The sequence below is a fragment of the Glycine soja genome, chromosome 1 (assembly GCF_004193775.1).
Source record: "Glycine soja cultivar W05 chromosome 1, ASM419377v2, whole genome shotgun sequence".
NCBI classification, from domain to species: domain Eukaryota; kingdom Viridiplantae; phylum Streptophyta; class Magnoliopsida; order Fabales; family Fabaceae; genus Glycine; species Glycine soja.
The window spans coordinates 3,766,664-3,788,844 of NC_041002.1; the positions used below are offsets into that span (position 1 = coordinate 3,766,664).

General features: G+C 37.1%; 1 protein-coding gene and 1 pseudogene across 1 annotated transcript; one reads left to right on the forward strand and one right to left on the reverse strand.

The window, feature by feature from the left end:
• The first annotated feature begins 208 nt into the window (after nucleotides 1-208).
• On the forward strand, nucleotides 209-8,918 carry LOC114410306 (annotated as a pseudogene).
• Nucleotides 8,919-15,945: 7,027 nt separating this feature from the next.
• Nucleotides 15,946-18,177, reverse strand: LOC114410312 (UDP-glycosyltransferase 74B1-like). Its single transcript, XM_028374217.1, has 2 exons — nucleotides 17,472-18,177; nucleotides 15,946-16,901 (listed from the first exon to the last, which is right to left on the reverse strand). Exons 1-2 carry the CDS (start codon nucleotides 18,117-18,119, stop codon nucleotides 16,152-16,154), a joined length of 1,398 nt encoding a protein of 465 aa, XP_028230018.1. The 5' UTR covers nucleotides 18,120-18,177; the 3' UTR covers nucleotides 15,946-16,151.
• Nucleotides 18,178-22,181: the final 4,004 nt, after the last annotated feature.

The following is a 22,181-nucleotide window of genomic DNA, read 5'->3' on the forward strand; positions in this document are numbered from 1 at the left end:
TATGAATTTCATGAAATGGACCTGAACTGTGTTTCCTTACTTTATTCCACTTCACGTGGAAAGTCCACACCAACAGTTGCCACTTTTGCCAGCCCGACGTGTGGATATATATAGGATTCGTAACCCAAATACGTGTACCCTATAGTCACCAGTCATACATATCCATTTTGTTTTTATTTGACTAATTACATAAGTTACATTTCAGCACTTAGATTTCAGCTTGTTGCATTTCGTGTGCCTAGTCCAACAATACAATTATTGTGGGTTCGTTGTTGACTTCCAGAGTCTATGCAAAACACTTCTCCTTTTTCATTGCCATTTCTGAACCTTCGAACATCTCTTGTATTTTCATTTTGAGGATGGCTGAGGCTGTTCTTGAGACTGTGCTTGAGAATTTGAACTCACTCATTCAAAAGGAATTGGGACTATTTCTGGGTTTTGACCAAGACGTGAAAAGGCTGGTCAGCTTGTTCACTACAATCAAGGCTACGCTTGCAGATGCTGAATAGAGACAATTCTCAGACAGATCTATAAAGGATTGGCTGCAAAAGCTTAAAGATGCAGCTCACGTCCTGGATGACATCTTGGATGAGTGTGCCTATGAAGCATGGAGGTTGGAGTACCAAGGAGTCAAGTGTTGTCTATCAGACAAGGTACAATGCTCTTGCCTGTCCTCTTTTCATCCCGAGCATGTTGTTTTCCGTTACAAACTTGCTAAGAAAATGAAAAGGATAAGTGAGAGATTAGAAGAAATTGCTGATGAAAGGACTAAGTTTCATTTTACTGAGATGGTTACTGACAAAAGAAATGGAGTCTTGGAGTGGCGCCAAACTACCTCATTCATCACTGAACCAGAAGTTTATGGAAGAGAAGAAGACCAGGATAAAATTATAGACTTTTTGGTTGGTGATGCTTCTCATTCAGAGGATTTATCAGTCTATCCAATTATAGGTCTAGGTGGACTTGGAAAAACAACACTTGCCCAACTCATCTTCAATCATGAGAGGGTAGTCAACAACTTTGAGCCGAGAATTTGGGTATGTGTTTCAGAAGATTTCAGTCTTAAGAGAATGACAAAAGCTATCATTGAAGTAGCATCGGGGCGTGCCTGTGAGGATTTGCTTTTAGAGATACTACAGAGAAGACTTCAAGATCTACTTCAAAGTAAAAGATATTTGCTTGTTTTAGATGATGTGTGGGATGATGAGCAAGAGAATTGGCAGAAGTTGAAATCTATATTGGCTTGTGGGGCACAGGGGGCTTCCGTTTTAGTCACTACTCGCCTTTCAAAGGTTGCTGCAATCATGGGAACAATGCCTCCTCACGAATTAGCAATGTTATCCGACAATGATTGTTGGAAATTGTTTAAACACCGAGCCTTTGGACCTAATGAGGTAGAACAAGAGAAACTTGTGATATTAGGGAAGGAGATAGTAAAGAAATGTGGGGGAGTGCCTCTTGCAGCAAAAGCACTAGGAGGTCTTCTACGCTTCAAAAGAGAGGAAAGAGAGTGGCTCAAAATTAAGGAAAGCAACCTTTGGAGTTTGCCACACAATATAATGCCTGCCTTGAGATTAAGCTACTTGAACTTACCAATAAAATTTAGACAATGTTTTGCTTACTGTGCAATATTTCCCAAAGATGAAAAAATAGAAAAGCAATATTTAATTGAACTTTGGATAGCTAATGGTTTCTTTTCATCTAATGATAAGTTAGATGCTGAAGATTGTTGACTCGTTGGCAAGTGTACCAAATCGTCACAAGTAGTAAAGTTCTCGGAAGTCCGAGTGTCGAATCCACAGGGACTTTGTTTGTACTTAGACTAATACAAACCCAATTTACAAGCAAGAGATAATAAATTTAAAATAAAAAAAATAGAAAAAGATAGAAGATAAGAAAAGATAAAATTAGAAGATAAAAGAAAAAAATAAAAGAATTAAAGATAAAATTAAAAGATAAAGAAAAAGGAAGAAGATTAGAAAAGTGAAAGATAAGAAAGATAAAAGATTTTGATAAAAAAAGATAAATTCAAGATAAGATAATGTTGGGAACTGACTTGCCTAGCCTGCCTAGGATGTATGAGTTTATGATTTTTTCTTTACCAATTCAGGTGATTTTATCCCACCAACATCTATTCATTTACTTGCCCCTGATGCCTCACGATGACAAGCTTATTTTACCTATCTATCCCCCAAATGTCTTTGCAAAGACTCAATAGATAAAATGCATGGAGTTCTAATTCTAGATGTTTGCTTTGACGCATGGGCATAATACAATCACTCTATGTCTTGCAATGATTATGATATCTTTTCTTCTTGTTCTATTAAGAGTTATCCTCTCCCGAGCGTCTAACTCCTAAAACTAATGCATGCATATCTTCTTTAAATCTTATTTAGGAGTTACCCTCTCCCGAGCATCTAACCCCTAACAGAATATAAATATGAGTATGCAAGGTAAAAACAGAAAAGAAAATAGGAAAGAAAAACCTGGTATTGCATTGATAAATAGTGAAGAGTACATCATGCATCACATTGGCTTCTAGGCCTGCCAGACCTTAACTAAGGGTTTAGCCACTCATGGCCATTGAGGGCTTTACAATGAGAAGGGGGTGAAAGAAAGAAAGGGAGTAAGTGAAACCCCTAGGAGAGGGGGTTCTGTCGTGGTGTGTTCTGTCCCTTGGACTGGCTCTCTATTTATAGCTGCTGAAGTGGGCTTTGGGCCTTCGTAGGCGCGCTCAGCGTGACACCCCCTCGCTCAGCGCGTGTAGATCGCGCGCTTAACGCGCATGTTGCAGGCTTAGCGCGTGCTTCTGTTAGATCGCGGGCTTAGCGCGCGTGTTGCAGGCTTAGCGCGCGCTTCTGTTGGATCATGGGCTTAGCGCGTGACGCGCGCTCAGCGCGCGTATTGGCTGGGCCTGCTTCAGATTTTCTTCTTTTCTTCAAATTTTCTGGCCTTTTTGCTTGTTACACCTCCAGTTTTTATATCTACAGCCAAAATTCAACAAAACATCAATTCTTTAATATTTAAGCGCAAATAACTGCTAAATAATTATTTTTAAAGACAATTTTGCCTTATTTTCTATTATCAAAATACAATTATTTAGCAGTTATCAAAATCCCCCAAATTAAAACTTTGCTTGTCCCTAAGCAAATCAAATTAAAAGCAGGCTTCGAATGCTTCAACACTTTCAATGGCTACAATTTCTCAGATTCCTCCAACTGGTCCTTTCCGCATTTGTCATAATCCCACAATGGAAGCATAAATTACATCAAGATGAAATTGGTTAGTATCGGAAATCAATCAAGTTGGTTTGCCTCACTTTCCTCACAAGGTTAGTGTTTATCTCTATGCATAAGTGTCTGGGGTGAGTGTTTAAAATTTATACGACCTGCAATTAAGATTCCCAAATTTTGCACTTCATCTCAATTAAAGTTATTCTTACTTACATTTGGTGGATCACTAAGGACTTTTATTGGCTTGTAATGGGGCCTGGCTAGACAAGAAATCATGGTTTTTTTGGGATTTCAAACTTAAGGTTATAAGAGAGCATTCATCCTAGAAAAACTTATACTTAGCCTAGGCTTTATTTGTTTTTCAGCCTTAACACATATGCAATCTATTTTTCTTATTTCCAACCTTAGCACTTATGGCACCTCTTTTTTTTTTCTGCCCTTATTTATTTTTTTATTTTTTTTTTTATTTTTTGGAAAGAGACTTTGGGCTTACAAGCTCTTTTTTTTTTTTGGTGCCTTATTATGTGCTACTTTTACATTCCCAAGACCATCTTCATTCTACCCATCCCCCAAATTAGGGGTTTATTATGACTAAAACCTTTATGCTCTCTTAGAACCCTAAAATAAGGTTAGAGATATCACAATTAGGCTCAGGGGTTTTTTTTTTAAAAAATAATTACTAATTTTGGCTCAACAAGGGTGCAAGGGATAAATTTCATCATAGGTTGGCTTTTTGGCTATGTGGCAAAAATAAAAAAAAAAACATGGCCTTGATCATATCCACCTTATGTAAATAATCTAACAGTCTAAGAATGATGCAAAATTAGGAATTTAAAAACAGACGTTCTCTCATAATTAAGTTCACACAGCTCTCCGGGACAAGATAAAGTTATCGGCTTACCGGAACGTGATCTCTTTCCATCAAGCTAACCTTTTCTCTCTTTGTGATTCATGTCTCATTGGTTGACTCACTTTTGCTTCCAGGAAACCAGTATTTTCACAATTGTCATGTAGCATTTCAAGTGTTGAATCCTTCAGAAAAAGCCTAAATAGTGACTTCACAAATATCATGCAATTTTTATTCAATGACTAAATTTAAACTACTGAAATTAAAATGCATAAAATCAAAATGCACAAATTCAAAATAAAGAAAAGAAATAACACAACTATCCTAAAAGAAACAAATTGCAATTAACTAAAAGAGATAAAGTTAGAAATCTTGGGTTGCCTCCCAGTAAGCGCTTCTTTAACGTCATTAGCTTGACGGGTCAAATGCCTTCAAGGTGGCATGAAGGTCACAAAGAACACATCTTCCTTGCATTTCCGTCTCTTAGCTAGAGACGCCATGAAACTCATGTATGCTGGAAACACCTTCCATATTGTAGCAAGAAAAGTGTTGGTGGTCAAGGAGAGAAGGACACTTAAGGGTTTATCATGTTTTCCATGTCTTTCTTCCTTGACAATCAATTGATGAGGAGTGGTATTGACTTGGAGAATACTTTCTTGTTGAATTTCTACTTGTGAGTATTTCTCCCATTGTTGTGCTTTCTCCTCATTTCTTTCTATCTCTTCCTTCTTTTCTTCTTCCACATCTTCCTCAGTTAAAATTACCTTGCACTCATTTTTGGGCTTCATCTCAGTATTTACCGTAAAGGTTTCGGTGGGCCTTTCAGCAACTAGCTTAGCTAATTGTACTTCTAGATTTCTGATTGCTGCATCAGTGCTCTTCTGATGTGACCTTGTTTCCTGCATGAATTGTACCAGCAATTCTTCTAGCCTACTCCTTTCTTCCTGTGGCCTGGGCTCTTGGTCACGTAGAATGACATAATCATTGGCCGCCATATTCTTTATTAGCTCAATAGCTTCTTCTGGAGTCTTTAACTCGATCTTCCCACCGGCTGAGGCGTCAAGGAGCTGCTTGGAATGGGGTTGCAAGCCATCCATAAAGATGTTGAGCTGGACTGGCTCACTAAACCCATGTGTAGGAGTCTTCCAAAGTAACCCATGAAAGCGATCAAGGGCTTCACTCAATGATTCATGAGGGTGTTGGTGGAAGGATGAGATTTCCACCTTTCCCTCAATGGTCTTGGACTCTGGGAAATATTTCTTCAAGAACTTCTCCACCACCTCGTCCCATGTCCGCAGGCTATTCCCTTTAAACGAGCGAAGCCATGTTTTTGCTTCACCGGCCAAGGAAAAGCAAAATAAGTCAAGGCGGATGGCATCTTCAGGCACTCCTACTATCTTCACTGTGTTGCAAATGTCGACGTATGTGGCCAGGTGTGCGTATGGATCTTCACTTGGTAGGCCGTAAAATAGATTCCCTTGAATCAGCTGGATCAAGGAATATGGACATGAGAAGTTGGCCGTCTGCACCTCTGGTCTAGCTATGCTGGTGAAGTACTGAGGTATAATAGGACTAGAGTAATCCTCTACTTGCCTAGCCTGCCTAGGATGTATGAGTTTATGATTTTTTCTTTACCAATTCAGGTGATTTTATCCCACCCACATCTATTCATTTACTTGCCCCTGATGCCTCACGATGACAAGCTTATTTTACCTATCTATCCCCCAAATGCCTTTGCAAAGACTCAATAGATAAAATGCATGGAGTTCTAATTCTAGATGTTTGCTTTGACGCATGGGCATAATACAATCACTCTATGTCTTGTAATGATTATGATATCTTTTCTTCTTGTTCTATTAAGAGTTATCCTCTCCCGAGCGTCTAACTCCTAAAACTAATGCATGCATATCTTCTTTAAATCTTATTTAGGAGTTACCCTCTCCCGAGCATCTAACCCCTAACAGAATATAAATATGAGTATGCAAGGTAAAAACAGAAAAGAAAATAGGAAAGAAAAACCTGGTATTGCATTGATAAATAGTGAAGAGTACATCATGCATCACATTGGCTTCTAGGCCTGCCAGACCTTAACTAAGGGTTTAGCCACTCATGGCCATTGAGGGCTTTACAATGAGAAGGGGGTGAAAGAAAGAAAGGGAGTAAGTGAAACCCCTAGGAGAGGGGGTTCTGTCGTGGTGTGTTCTGTCCCTTGGACTGGCTCTCTATTTATAGCTGCTGAAGTGGGCTTTGGGCCTTCGTAGGCGCGCTCAGCGTGACACCCCCTCGCTCAGCGCGTGTAGATCCCGCGCTTAGCGCGCATGTTGCAGGCTTAGCGCGTGCTTCTGTTAGATCGCGGGCTTAGCGTGCGTGTTGCAGGCTTAGCGCGCGCTTCTGTTGGATCATGGGCTTAGCGCGTGACGCGCGCTCAGCGTGCGTATTGGGCTGGGCCTGCTTCAGATTTTTTTCTTTTCTTCAATTTTTCTGGCCTTTTTGCTTGTTACACCTCCAATTTTTATATTTGCAGCCAAAATTCAACAAAACATAAATTCTTTAATATTTAAGCGTAAATAACTGCTAAATTATTATTTTTAAAGACAATTTTGCCTTATTTTCTATTATCAAAATACAATTATTTAGCAGTTATCAAAGATGATGGTGATGATGCGTGGAAGGAATTATATTGGAGATCATTTTTTCAAGATATTGAAAAAGATGAATTTGGCAAAGTTACATGTTTCAAGATGCATGATCTTGTTCATGATCTAGCACAATTTGTGGCAGAAGAGGTTTGTTGCATTACAAATGATGATTACGTAACTACTTCTTTTGAAAGAATCCACCACCTTTCAGATCGTAGGTTCACATGGAATACAAAAGCCAATTCAATTAAGTTGTATCAAGTCAAATCTTTAAGAACCTATATCTTGCCAGATTGCTATGGTGACCAACTTTCTCCTCATATGTTGAAATGTTATTCTTTACGGGTGATTGACTGTAAATAGAGAAAAATTGTCATCTTCAATTGGTCATTTAAAACATCTAAAGTACTTGAATCTTTCTGGAGGTGACTTCAAAACTCTTCCAGAATCTCTATGTAAATTGTGGAATTTACAGATATTGAAATTAGATCATTGTGAACGTCTCCAAAAGTTACCTAATAGTTTGATACACTTAAAAGCTCTACAAAAACTATCATTGAATGGTTGCCACAGACTATCAAGCTTGCCTACTCATATAGGGAAGTTGACTTCCCTAAGGAGTTTAACCACGTACGTTGTTGGCAAGGAAAGAAGATTATTTTTGGGAGAATTGAGACCACTAAAGCTTAAAGGAGATCTACATATCAAGCATATAGGGAGAGTGAAAAGTTCAATAGATGCCAGAGATGCCAATATGTCTAGTAAGCAACTGAACCAGTTGTGGTTGTCATGGGATGGAGATGAAGATTTTGAATTACAACAAAATGTTGAGGAGATTCTTGAAGTGCTTCAACCTGATATCCAACAACTTCAGAATTTGAGCGTAGTAGGATATAAAGGTGTCTATTTCCCACAGTGGATGTCTTGTCCTTCTCTAAAAAAATTATTAGTTAAGGGGTGTCGTAATTTCAATGTGTTGGTGGGTTTTCAATTCCTTGAGGAATTGTCAATTAGTGAATGCAACGAGGTGGAAGGTTTGCATGAGACTTTACAACATATGAGTTTCTTGAAGGAGTTAACATTGGAAAATCTTCCAAACCTAGAATCCTTGCCTGACTGCTTTGGAAACCTTCCCTTACTTCATGACTTGACAATTCATTACTGCTCCAAGTTGTCATGTCTTCCAAAGAGCCTAAGCCTTAGCAGTCTGGAAACCTTGTGGATTTTGGGTTGTCCTGAGTTAGAGAAGCGATGCCAAAAGGAAACAGGAGAGGACTGGACAAAAATAGCACACATTCCACATATTGAAGTAAGGCCAAGGCGATGGCTTTTATAATTACTGTGCAAGTGCAGGTAAACTATGGATCCTACTCCTTCCTTCCTATATATATCTACAAATCATGTTCCCCTTCAAAGTGTATATCCAGTTTATTTACAGGAAGAACAATGTTTTAAAATTAAAAAGAACAGTCTAGTTATTGTCACCAAAGTTTACAATTTTAATCATTCAAACAAAAATAATTTAGTACTTCTCTGTTTCATTCCTTATTATATATCTCATTTATCAATCAAAACTTAATAATCGCCTAGTGCTTTTCAATTAAGAATTTAAAATACTTTTTTCCTAGAATTGAGCTTCTTCCTTTTGTTTGTTTAAAAATAATCGCTTCAATTGATGTCATTAAGAAGTGAGAGGATTTGGGGAAAATTTCATTGTCTGCAGATTTCAGAATTTCATCTAATTCTGTTGTACTGCACAATGTTTTCTATTCTAAAACTGAAAATTATATACTTCATTGTAATCAGAACTCTTGCCACATTGAGATCCAAATTTGATTCTTCCTGCGGGCATATTTGGGGATTTCATTGCTTCTTCCTTTCATTTAAGTTCACAAGGAAATTTACTGTAATAAGCTTTCATAAACATATAGTTGTACAATGTTCAGATATCTCCATTGTTTATTTGACCTCCTACAGTCTTTTAATCAATGTATTAAAAAGTGGATATGCATTATTTACTGCTTTATTTATTTGATTTCTCATTTCTGCTTATCAATGTGTATGAAACTGTTCATTGAAGTTTGTTAACAACTTATAGGAGCTGGGACATGTAGTAAAGTGACAAGGTTTGATGTACACCCCCCATTCCTGGGCACCATTATAGGCCTTCCTTCTGCTAAGCACTTATAATGTAGTTCATATGCCTTAATGTATCATTTTTGCAGTGTAACGAATTGAACTTTTCTCCAACACGCACTTCAATGTTGTAGAAGTGAGCTTAAACTGCTATTTACAACGCAACAAACTTTGTATTGTTTTCTCCTTTGTTTATTTGACCTCATATGGTCTTTTTATCAATGTATTACACAGATTTTTGTTGTCTCCATTTCAGCATAAAAAAAGTTGAGCCCGGTGCGGCTGTGCTTGTGTAATTTAAGTTGTCAACTTCACAAGACTTACCTCTACATATGTTCAACAGTTTCCCAAATATGGGTTATGCTCATGTTTAGATCAGGTAGACAGGATGACATGGATGACTGCAAAGTGCACCCCATGTTAGCAGTGTTTCAACTTCCAACAAGAAGGAACAAATCTCGAAAATAAACTTATATATAATTGATAAGCACACTTGCATGTATGAATGTAAAATTAGACAGTTATATCGACTCGAAGTTAAAAAAAAAAGATATTGATTTTATTTCTGTTAGAAGCTTATTCTTAACAGGGGTATCTAAGGAAAATGCTTGTTGTGGAAGAAAAATATTGTTACAACCATAGGCAAGGCACAAAACAACACATAGGAACCAAAGGCAATAGCAGAACCACATTCAGAAACAATTCAAGGAATAGAATTAAGGCCAAAGAGGGCAATTGTCAAGCCTCCGTACCTAAGGGATTTCGTGGAAAAGTGAGTGGAGGCAGGGTGCCCTGCACTGACACGCAGCATGATCCTCAAATCCTCAAATTCTGTTTGTCTGCTGAGGTGGCACGTATCCGTTAAAATGCAGAATTCGTTTTGTTTGTTTTGTTTGTCTTTTTCCTCCAAGGCAAATTGCCAAAAGCACCATTAGGATTGTTAGAATCAGAGAAAAACTCTATATAAAGAGTAGCAATGTAACTAATGGAAGCAAGCAAATAATACAAATTTTCCCTTCTTACCTTGTTTCTGGAGACACCTAGGTCTCGAAAGCTAGGTTCTTTTCGTAGCACATAACATTTATGGTGCTTTCATTCACTTCTCCTCCCATGGCTTCGCACGATAAGTCAACCCTGGATCGTATTGAAGATGCAATAGCAAAACTCGTAGCCAGCCAAATCCAGGTCACTGATAAGCTGGAGGACTTGCTCCTCCACGTCGCGAACCTGGAACACACCGCCACCACCCACTCCCCTTCATCTTCTTCGGCCAACCCCCACCACACAAACAGCATCATCACCCCACCCAAAATGAAACTAGATGTTCCCCGTTTCGATGGCTCGGACCCCTCGGGGTGGATTTTTAAAATTTCCCAATTTTTTGCTTACCACTCAACCCCAGAATCCGAGAGACTCACCATAGCCTCCTTCTACATGGAAGGGCCAGCTTTAGCCTGGTTCCAATGGCTTTCCCGCAACCACCAACTCACAACCTGGGCTAGTTTTCTCGAAGCCATTGAGGCTCACTTTTCTCACTCCCCGTATGAAGACCCAACTGGGATTCTCTTCAAATTAACCCAAAAGGGCACCGTCTCTCAGTACCTTCAGCAATTCGAAGCCCTTGCAAACCGAATCGTCGGCCTCTCACCCTCCCTTCTCCTAAGTTGCTTCTTTTCGGGCCTCGACCACGACATTCGATGGGAGGTGCAAGCCCTCCAACCACTAACCCTTGTCCACGCCGCAGGACTAGCCAGACTTCAGGAGGAAAAGTTAGCCGACAACCGCCGCGCGTTTCGTGGCCGTGCCACCCTGACCACTGGACCTCCTCCACCTCAACCCCAACCACCCCCTACCTTACTCTCTTCCACAACCTCACCACATCCCCCGCCTCTCCCTCTGCTACCCACTCCACCCAAGCCCCCTCCCTTGCCTCTCAAGCGCCTTACTCCGACCGAAATGGCTCTCCGCCGTGAGCAAGGACTTTGCTTTAACTGCGATGACAAATTCACCAAGGGACACCGCCGTGCCTCCCGTTTCTCCCTTCTAATCGCGGACGAAGATAACCCTCCAGAACCCTCAGACCCTTTTATATCCAACCCTAACCCGAGCCCCGAAAACCCGAACCCACCCAACTCAAACCAACCCGAACAACCCCAGGCCCAAATAAGTTTTTGTGCCCTGTTGGGCCACTCTCCACCGGAAACACTCCGCCTCCTCGGCCAGGTGTCTCACCACGCCGTTGTCATCCTCGTAGACAGCGGCAGTACGCACAATTTCGTGCAGAATCGCCTTATTCATCATCTGGGCCTAACTCCACAACCAACCTTCCCCTTGCGCGTTCTTGTTGGGAATGGTAATGAGATTGAATGTCACACGATTTGCCCCAACACCATGATTCAAATCCAAGGATATACATTCACCACTGACTTGCATGTCCTGCCTATATGTGGGGCCGATATCGTTCTCGGCGTCCATTGGTTAAAGTCTCTCGGACCAATTTTAACTTATTGCACCAATTTGACGATGAAATTTGTTCATCAGGGAGCACTTATCGAACTCCGGGGTGACTCAGTCCAAGATCTTGAAGTGGTCTCTCCCCCGCAGCTCCGTCGTATGATTCAGACGGATGGTGTCAGTGACTTCTTCCACATCCGGGTCTGTTCCCCTATACACACTTCTCCCACCACACCCCCAGAAATTCAATCCCTCTTACACAAATTTGAGCCCCTGTTCCAACTACCATCTTCCCTACCCCCATCCCGGCCGACAAACCACTGCATCCACCTTACCTCAGCCTCATCCCCTGTAAACGTAAGACCATATAGATACCCTTATTATCAAAAATATGAAATAGAAGCCCAAGTTTCAGCAATGCTTCAGACCGGCATCATCCGCCCAAGTAACAGCCCGTTCTCTTCACCTGTGCTTCTTGTTAAAAAGCGTGATGGGTCCTGGCGATTCTACGTTGATTACCGTGCCCTCAACGCACTAACAATCAAAGACCGCTTCCCTATTCCCACAATCAATGAGCTGTTGGACGAGCTCGGTGGCGCCACATGGTTCTCAAAGCTGGACCTCATGCAAGGCTACCACCAAATCTTGATTAACGAAGCAGACATCAGCAAAACGACGTTCAGGATGCACCAAGGACACTACGAGTTCCTGGTGATGCCTTTCGGCTTATGTAACGCCCCCTCAACTTTCCAAGCTACGATGAACAACACCTTTGGACCTTATTTGCGTAAATTCATTATCATCTTCTTCGATGATATACTAATTTATAGCAAGTCCTTCTTGGAGCACCTGAACCACTTGAACACCGCCTTCGAGGTCCTTCGTGACAATCAATTCCTCCTTAAACTTTCCAAATGCTCCTTCGCTACTCAGCAGGTTGAGTACTTGGGGCACATCGTGTCTCCTCGCGGCGTAGAACCAATGGCAGCTAAGATTGAAGCGGTCCATCAATGGCCCACCCCTAACTCTGTTAGAGCCTTAAGGGGTTTTCTAGGACTATCGGGATTTTATAGATGATTTATCAGAGGATATTCGTCAATTGCGGCTCCACTGACCCTCCTTTTGACCAAGGATGCATTCCAATGGAATGAAGCAGCTGATAAAGCTTTCAATCAACTTAAGGAAGCCTTATGTCGCGCCCCAGTCCTCCGCCTGCCGGATTTCTCCATTCCCTTCGTCGTCGAAACTGACGCGTCCGGCGAAGGCATGGGGGCAGTATTGTCTCAACAAAACCACCCAATTGCATTCTTCAGTCAGCAATTTTCCCCCAAACTTCTCCGCGCGTCCACGTATGTCAGGGAGCTTGCCGCCATTACCGCCACCGTTAAAAAGTGGCGGCAATATCTTCTCGGCCACCCTTTTATGATCTTAACCGATCATCACAGTCTTAAGGACCTGATGACACAAGCGGTGCAAACGCTAGAGCAACATCGTTATTTGGCGCGTCTCTTAGGCTTTGACTACACCATTCAGTACCGTTCTGGGCATTCAAACACAGTGGCTGATAACCTGTCCCGGCGGTCGAAAAATTCCCAAAACACATTTTTTCTGCTAACAATTCCGAATTTCATTTTCTTGCAGGAACTACGAAAGGAACTTAACACCAACACTGAATTCTTGGCTCTACGCGACCAAATTCTCACTACGCCAGAGAAATATCCAGATTATTCAATTCATAGTGAGCTTATTTTGCAGAAGGGTCGCATATGGCTCCCCCGGGAGTTTCCATTCATCTCCGCTGTCCTCGAGGAATTTCATTCCACCCCCACATGTGGTCATATGGGCATTGCGAAGACCCTGGCCGAATTAGTGAGAATTTCGTTTGGCACTCAATGAAGAAAGATGTTCAGCTCTTCATCTCCTCATGCTTGGTGTGTCAATAAACAAAGAATGATCACAAGAAGAGCTCAGGTCTTCTGTGCCCACTTCCGGTTCCGGCGAGACCCTGGGAAGATCTTTCCCTGGATTTCATTGTCATCCTTCCCCCGTACAAGGGCCACTCTGCACTATTAGTCGTGGTAGATAGATTCTCGAAGGGTGTACACTTGGGGTCTCTTCCAGCTCATTACACGGCATTTGAAGTCGCCCGCCTGTTCATGGAGATTTCTGGGAAAATCCATGGTCCACCACGAAGCCTCGTTTCAGATCGAGACCCCCTCTTCATCAGCCACTTTTGGCAGGAGTTGTTTAAACTCAGCGGCACGACCCTCCGCATGAGTACTGCCTACCATCCACAGACGGATGGGCAGACGGAAGTGATGAACAGGATACTTAAGCAATATCTCCGAGCATTCGTGCACACTTCAGTCCACTCAACCATGGGCATGTCACCATATGAGGTCACCTTCGGTAAGAAACCCCCAAACTTCCCACAATACCTCATCGGAGATTCCAACGTTGATGTTGTGGATACATGGCTTATTGATCGCGACACGATGATTCAAAGTTTGACCAAAAAGTTACATAAGGCACAAGCCCGTATGAAGGAAATTGCAGATAAGAAAAGCTTGGACCTTCAGGAGGTAACTACACCAAGCCGGCAAAGCGATTCTACGGCCTCTTTTAGATTGTCCAAAAGCTTGGACCTGTCGCTTACAAGCTCGCACTTCCGGAATCATCAAGAATCCTTCTTGTCTTTCACTGTTCATTACTACGGCCCTACCACACACCAGTCACATCCACGATCACCCCTGCAATTCTCCCTGATTCAGCTGAGGATAATCAACCCCTTATAACTCCTTTCACCATCTTAGACACCAAATGGGAAGGCCAAGAACCCGAAAGACAGTTGTTTGTACTAGTCCAATGGGCGGGCCTTTTACCGGAAGACACGTCCTGGGAGCCATGGATGACATTGAAGGAGACTTACAACCTTGAGGACAAGGTTGTTCTTGATGCAGGAGGGAATGTTACAACCATAGGCAAGGCACGAAACAACACAGAGGAACCAAAGGCAATAGCAGAACTACATTCAGAAACAATTCAAGGAATAGAATTAAGGCCAAAGAGGGCAATTGTCAAGCCTTCGTACCTAAGGGATTTCGTGGAAAAGTGAGTGGAGGCAGGGTGCCCTGCAGTGACACGCAGCATGATCCTCAAATCCTCAAATTCTGTTTGTCTGCTGAGGTGGCACGTATCCGTTAAAATGCAGAATTCCTTTTGTTTGTTTTGTTTGTCTTTTTCCTCCAAGGCAAATTGCCAAAAGCACCATTAGGATTGTTAGAATCAGAGAAAAACTCTATATAAAGAGTAGCAATGTAACTAATGGAAGCAAGCAAATAATACAAATTTTCCCTTCTTATCTTGTTTCTGGAGACACCTAGGTCTCGAAAGCTAGGTTCTTTTCGTAGCACATAACAAATATTTTCACAAAATCTTCAGCCTTTGGCATATAGATCTTAATACTTGCTGCCTCATTTTCAGCACCAAGATGTTGAGGTCTTGTGTTTTCATAACCTCAACTGTCAACTTCGCAATGACTGCGTCTTGATGAAAAGAGGGCATTTTCGCTTCTATCATCATTTCTTTCATGATTTACGATTTCTGTATCCTCAGAAGATAAGTCTATATTTTTTTTATCTAATTGCCGAGGATTGCTAAAAGTGCTTCAATTAGTTGGTTCAGGGTCTAAATATTTCTCAGTTATTTATTCACCTTGAGGATCCAACTTCAGTACCAGCAAAAAGTATCATTAACCCAAAAATATGTAAATAAATATATAAAAGGCATGTAAAACCATATTCTGAATACAAAAACAGAAACCCACATTATGCTCTTCAAAGGTGATTATTGTACAAACTAAATAATCAAGTACCAATGTCGGTCTACATAAGTCATAGCACAACAAAACAATTCTTAAAAAGAGCAGCTCAAAACATGATTTAAGACTCTTCAAATACTATTTGTAGATATCTACTTTGGTCCTTGAAAGATATACACAAACAGAGATTATATTAATATATACATCTTGTTAGCCCTCTAAAATATAATGTCCTTAAGAAAACGCTATGAAACATCAACCAATATTGCTGATGAATGTAGAGCAAGTATAAATTAGGAGGGCCAAAATGGATGTTTTATGGATACTATTGTTGTATTTTCATCCTCATGGAAACAACAGTGAACTCAACCACTCATAAATTAAAGAAATTTACAAAAGATAATCCCTTTGGATGACCCTGATTCTGCAGTACTGTGTGTGAGACTGCGAGTCAAGTGTTATTTTATTTTCATCGCTCTTTTAGTTATCATTTAATTCAATTGTTACTTCATCATTTAAGAAATGGAAATACCGTATATATAATTTTTTTCAAGACTACAAGTATCCTCCACATAAGCAATCATGATTGAGTCTGGTAGAATATATCATTTAATCAATTAGTTCTTGTCATCTTTTTATTTTTTTTCAGTGTTATAGCTGATTATTTGCACACAAAGATTTTACAGTGTTATAGCTGATCATTTTGTAAAGTGAATTGCTTTGAAGTTTTATTATTACTTTTACTGTAAGGCTGTAATAAGTTAAGCGAATGAGTAGATTTCTTTACTCTGGACTGCCATATGTGATATACTGATATGAATGAAGTGATACATTTTTTAAATCAAGAATTTGTAACAAATACATGAGAAATTAGAAGAGAAAGGTATAATTGGTTGGCAAGAATGAAACTGAAAAAGGATGTCATACATTCACATAAATTTTCATGTTGAAAAAATGAACACAAATGCACCCAGAATACATGCTTCCACTAACAAATAACAACTTATGATGAGCATAGGCACTCAGTATACATTCAAACTTCCATTTTTATCTGCATTCATCAAATGATCCACAAATTGATTAATGTGCTTATCAGAGCTGCCTCCTTCACCAACTGCTTCCCTAGCCAACTTCTTCCATTTATTGGCATTCCTTCTAATCTCTTGGCTTCTTTGACCCTCCATCACATCCTTCAAACTCTGGACAAATTCTTGCTTCCTCACAATTCCTTTCTCATCCTCCTTAGGCCACACACCAACCTCCCAGATTTCATCCAAAAATTTAGCATCAGGCAACTGGTCAGCCCACTGTGGCAAACACACCACCGGAACGCCGAGGCTAAGACTTTCGAGGGTGGAATTCCAGCCACAATGAGTCACAAAGCAGCCAGTGGCTTGGTGAGCCAGCAATTCAAGTTGGTTACACCATGTCACAATTAGACCCTTATCTTTTACCGACTCTCTGTACCCACAGGGCAATTTTCCATGCTCAGATTCTCTTAAAACCCACAAGAAACTCACCCCACTTTCTTTCAATCCCCAAGCCACCTCTTCCATCTGTTCTTCTGTCAATGACACCATGCTTCCAAAGGAGATGTACACTACAGACTGAGGAGGCTTTGATTCCAACCAATTGCTGCACTCTTCAGTTAGCGGCTTCCATAGACTTGCTCCATACCCTTTGTCCCCTTTAATCCTCCCATCCAAGTAACCAGAAGGGACCATTGGTCCTATCATCTTTGCCGGAAAGAGCTCCGTTAAGCCTTTCAACACCTTTTTGAAAGGAAACCATCACCAACAATGTCAACAACTCATAATGAATCAGGCAAAGCAAAATATATTAAATCAACAAAGACAAAATAGTTAACCAATAATTTCTAATAAACCATTAAGCCGCGCCACAAACAAATAAAAAGACACTTAATACAACTCTCTATGCAGATGCAGAGTCAGAGAATAGATCTTAACTTTTTGCACCTCGTTGTTTGGGTTCTGTTCCACTTTTTCTCCCTTCATCACATTCTTTTTTTTAAAAAAAAAAAAAATTGTTTCCTCCTCTAAATTTAAAAGTTCCACTTTGATCCTTGAAGCGTTTCTCTTAGACCAAATTAACCATTCCGTCAATTTACCACACTAACGGTGTTAACACGTGTCAAACGTTTAGCACACCTTGATCTCTCACAATTTGTCACGTGTCATGGAATTAACCAAGTTAGTATGGTAAACTGATAGAAAAACCAACTTTAGTCTATCACAGACATTTCAAGAGATCAATAAAAGTGAAACATTTTAAAAAGTTTAAGATACCAAACCAAGACTATATGAACTAAATTAAATTCGTACCTCGCTTTCCAATGCTTCAAAGGTGTTGACGAACATCCAATCCGCATTGTTCAAGTTGGAGAATTGGCTCAATTTCATGGCCATGTAAGCAGGGTAGCTTTCGGGGAACCTGACGAAACTGGGGAGAGCGCGGGAATCCAAGGGAGGAAGCCCCGGAACACGAAGGGGAAGGTGTTCCATCTTAACAGGGAGCTGAATGAAACCATGGTGTAGGCGACAGAATATGTTGCAGACCGCAGCAGAGTTGGTGAAAAAGGCGGCTCCGTAAATGCCATGCTGCTTCGCCACGTCGAGAACCCAGGGGAAAAATGAGTCATAGACAATGCAGGTGACGGGGGAGGGAGTTTGTTGGTGTTTTCTGATGAGCTCAGACAAGGTCCTGGAGCCGTTTGTTCTGAAGGAGGCAAGGAAGAGTTGCACGTTGTTGTTGGTCTGGGCGAAGCCGGCTTGGTCGAAACCATCGGAGATGGCTTCGACCGTGATGTTGGGTGCATTGATGGAGTTGGCAGTGTAGTGGGTGGTGGCAACTGTGGCTTTGACACCCTTTGAAGCTAATCTTTTTGCGAATTGGACAAGGGGGTTGATGTGGCCTTGGGCAGGGTATGGAAGAACAAGAACATGGATGTTGTTTTGCCTCTGATGAACCATCTTTTGTTTCTGTTTTTGTTTTTTTTGAGTGATATCAAATGTTTTGGTGAGTAATGGTCTTCTCAAAGAGTCTTATTTATAGGGCAAAGCGAATTTGTGGGGGGTTTGGTTTGCTGGTAGATTAGATACACGGAATTGGAAGTCGGCTGGTTTTGGAAACTCTTTCTATATTTAGGGGGGGAATTAGTTTTCTGAGATACGGGAAAAAAGTTACTTTTCAGAATAAGTGTTATGGTTTGCTTTTTAATGTCACATTAATTATTTTTTTTATAAATATTTTTTATTAATGTCACATTAATTTTTGAATTTAATATTAAAATTAATTTTATTTAATAAGATTATTTTTGTAAGTTTATTATTTTATTTTCATTTATTTATTAGTTTTTCTTTTTATATGAAATAATTTAGGACAATACTGAGATAAGATGATGATATATATTATATTAATATTTAAGTTCAATTTCTTTTAAGAATTATTTAAAAAAATTTAATTTAATCTTTAAATTCAAACTTAAAAAGAAATTCTTTTACTATGATGACACTGTGGAGTAAAATTAGTGATTCCTCTATACCAAGAAATTCAATCGATCATCTTTAGTAATGTTTTTTTTAATTATATTTTTTCTTCCATAATATTTAAACCTGCAATCTTATTTAAGAAATTCAATCCAATTTTACTATGACTAGCAATTTATTGGTAAATGAAAGGAATTTGTAGTTAAATCTTTCGTCTATTTGGATTTTTCTAATTAAGTCTTTGGAATTGTAAAATCATAACAAAATTGCACTTTTTGATAATTTAAGTCACAATAATCTAATAATCTAACTCCATAGACTCAATTACAAAAGCTTTACAAAATTAAGGGTCCAATTATTAAATTTGTTTAATTTCGAACCTAATCATTTTTTAAAAAAAAGTCCAACAACCTACTAATATATTAAATCTTCTTTTCTTAAATTTGAATCATTTATCCATAAGAAATGTTAACAACGCATTTTTTTAATAACTTTTAAAAATTATAAAATGTATAATGGTCAAATCTTATTTAATAACTTTTATCATGATTTTATACATTTTAAATAAATTTTAACAAATAATGTAATAAAAAGAATGATGTATTAAGAAGTGTCTTTTTTATTAAAGAAAAAGGAAAATTCACGAGACAAATTTGCCTTTGTGGGACACTAGAGTGCACGCAGGGATGGCCGACAAGCACGAGAAAAACATTGTTATGAATTTGTCTTTGTATACTTTTAATATTTATTATGAATTTATTTATGTAAAAAAATATTTTCTTACACAATACCCAACCTAAATTTTTTTTTTATTTGAATTGGATTACATTTTCTACAATTTTAATATTTAATTTTTAATCCTTTTTTAGGTTGATTAATTACTTATTTTTGAAATTAAATACACTTAGTCATGTCGTAAATTTTAAATTTATATTTAAAGTTTATTGAAATTGAATTGATTAAATTTTTTTATTTAAAATTCAATAATTAAAAAATAAATATATTTTTGCTTCTTAAAATTATAATCTAATATCGTATATAACTCTCCAAGTTTAATTAAATTTTCACGCAAAAAACACTTTTTTAAATTATTTCGTATTTCAAAATTATTGTAAATTCATACATATATATATATATATATATATATATATATATATATATATATATATATATATAATTAAAAGGTCTACCTAGAAAAATTAATGTTTAAGTGAATTCGTTTAATTTTAAAATAGAAATATTTAATTAAATAAAAAATTGAAAGAAAAACTAAAATAATTCAAAGTAAATGGATGAAAAGTATATATAAACTTATTATAAGAATTAGACTAAAAGTGTATTAAGAATATTAATTATAAATACTTCATATATTGTAATAAAAGAAAAAATATGCAGTAACAATGTATAATTATTATGTATAATAAATATGTTAAATTTTATAATTAATTTAAAATTATTTTATACTATCAATTCATAACCAAAAAACTTTTGTAATAATTAAATACATTAATATTTTTGAAAAAGTATTAAGTTGTTTTATTTGATATAATATTTTTTGTTCTAAATCCAACGTTAATAAAGTTATTAACATTAACGTTTTCTTTAAATTCTAACATAACCTTCTATAAAATTCTCTAAATTTCTAAAAAAGAATCAAATTTTAAACTTCTAAAAATCATTTCATATATTAAGTACATCATAAAATTTCGAATATTTGAATAAAATAATAATTTAAAATTTTTCGAAGTTAAAATGTCACTCAAATTAAATCAAAATACTTAAAAAATTAATTAATTAAAAAAATCAAAAGGCTAATATGTATGTGTTTACATATGATCAAAATCTACTTTTAAAAAATATGAAAAACATGTACTAATCAGAGTGCTCGCGATTGGAATCAAATATGAAAATAGTATTTGTGAGAATTTTTTACTTTTTTAGTGAGACTTATACCTTTTTAGTTCAAAATTTCTCTTTTATTTTCATCTTTTAAATCAAATGCATCATACTACTTACAACCTTTCAATTTTATTCTTTCCAACTTAAAAGAAAAAGAATCATAACGTGATATTGATCCCACAAAATAAGATAGCCGACAGTGATACATTGCAGGAGTCGCTGTCGTTCAAGGTAGTCAATATTAGAGCCGTAGAGGTGAAGATTCTTGTAATTTCTTTGATTGGTATTATGGTTTTAGAGAAATACATGATGATTTTTACAGAAAAAATGGGTTTTTAATTTTTATATATTTTCAGTCAAATATGATTACAATCTCCGTTATTTAACATAAGATGAATTTGAACCTCAAATTTTAAAAAGTATCTTGCATGAGTCCATATTTTAAGTATTTTTTTAAAATTTCTCAAATAATCAATTAGAGACTAACTTAATGTGTTTTTTAAAGTTTGAAAATTAAATTTATCTGTATAAAAATACAGAAACAAATACGTTAGACAGAAAGTATAAAAAAATACACAATATAAACAAAATATAATTTTCCTACTTTTTGTTATGTGTGTGTGTATATATATATATATATATATATATATATATATATATATAATTATATTATATGATTTTACTTTTTCTGTAATGATTTTTTCATGAATACTTTTTTCTGTAATGATTTCTATGGAATTAACAAGTATTCTACGTATTATATGGATATTTTTTAATTAATCAAATAAAAATCATTATTACTGTGAAATAATAATAAGTTATATATTTTAAGAAAGATAAAAACATAAGAAGATACATATCCATCAACAATGATGAGATTTTTATTACATATGTAAAAAATTATAGTAAAAATGAAACTTTAAAAATTGCAAAGAAAATTATAAAAATAAACTATTTAAACAGAAACACATTATTTCAATGTCTGTTAATTTTATATTATGCATCAAATATTTAATTTTAAATTTAAAGAAGAATTAACTAAATTTAAGTAATAATAACTTACAAAATTAAAATAATATAAAAAGTATTATATTATTAAATATTTGATAAGAGAAATTCATCATGTAACTTATAACTCAATAAAAAAAGAGTTACATAATTTTTTAGTCCCTTAACTATTTTAAATTTTAAATTTTAATTTTTAATCACTCTTAAACTTTTTACCCAATTGTAGTTCCAGTCGAATTTTAGATAACTTTAGTTTCTCTAAAAAATTTGCTCAGTTTAATCTCTTATTTACATTTATTACTCAAATTTGGTTTCAGGAATACTAAAATTAGGAGGCAAAAAAGGATAAAATTCAGCCTCAAAATAATTATTTTTGAATAATAAGAATAAATAAGGAATTAAAAATATACAGAAATTTTAGAGAGACTAAAACTAGTTATCATCTGAATTATAACAGACAGTAAAAATGAACAATTTTTTTAAAAGAGGACTAAAAATTAAAATTTGAAATAGTTAAGAGATAAAAGCTCACTTAACCCAAAAAAAAAAAATACTAAAACATAAAATTAAGTTTCGTTAGTTCCGTCAGGGACTTTAATGATAATAAGTTATAATAAAAGTTAAAGACATGTAATGGTA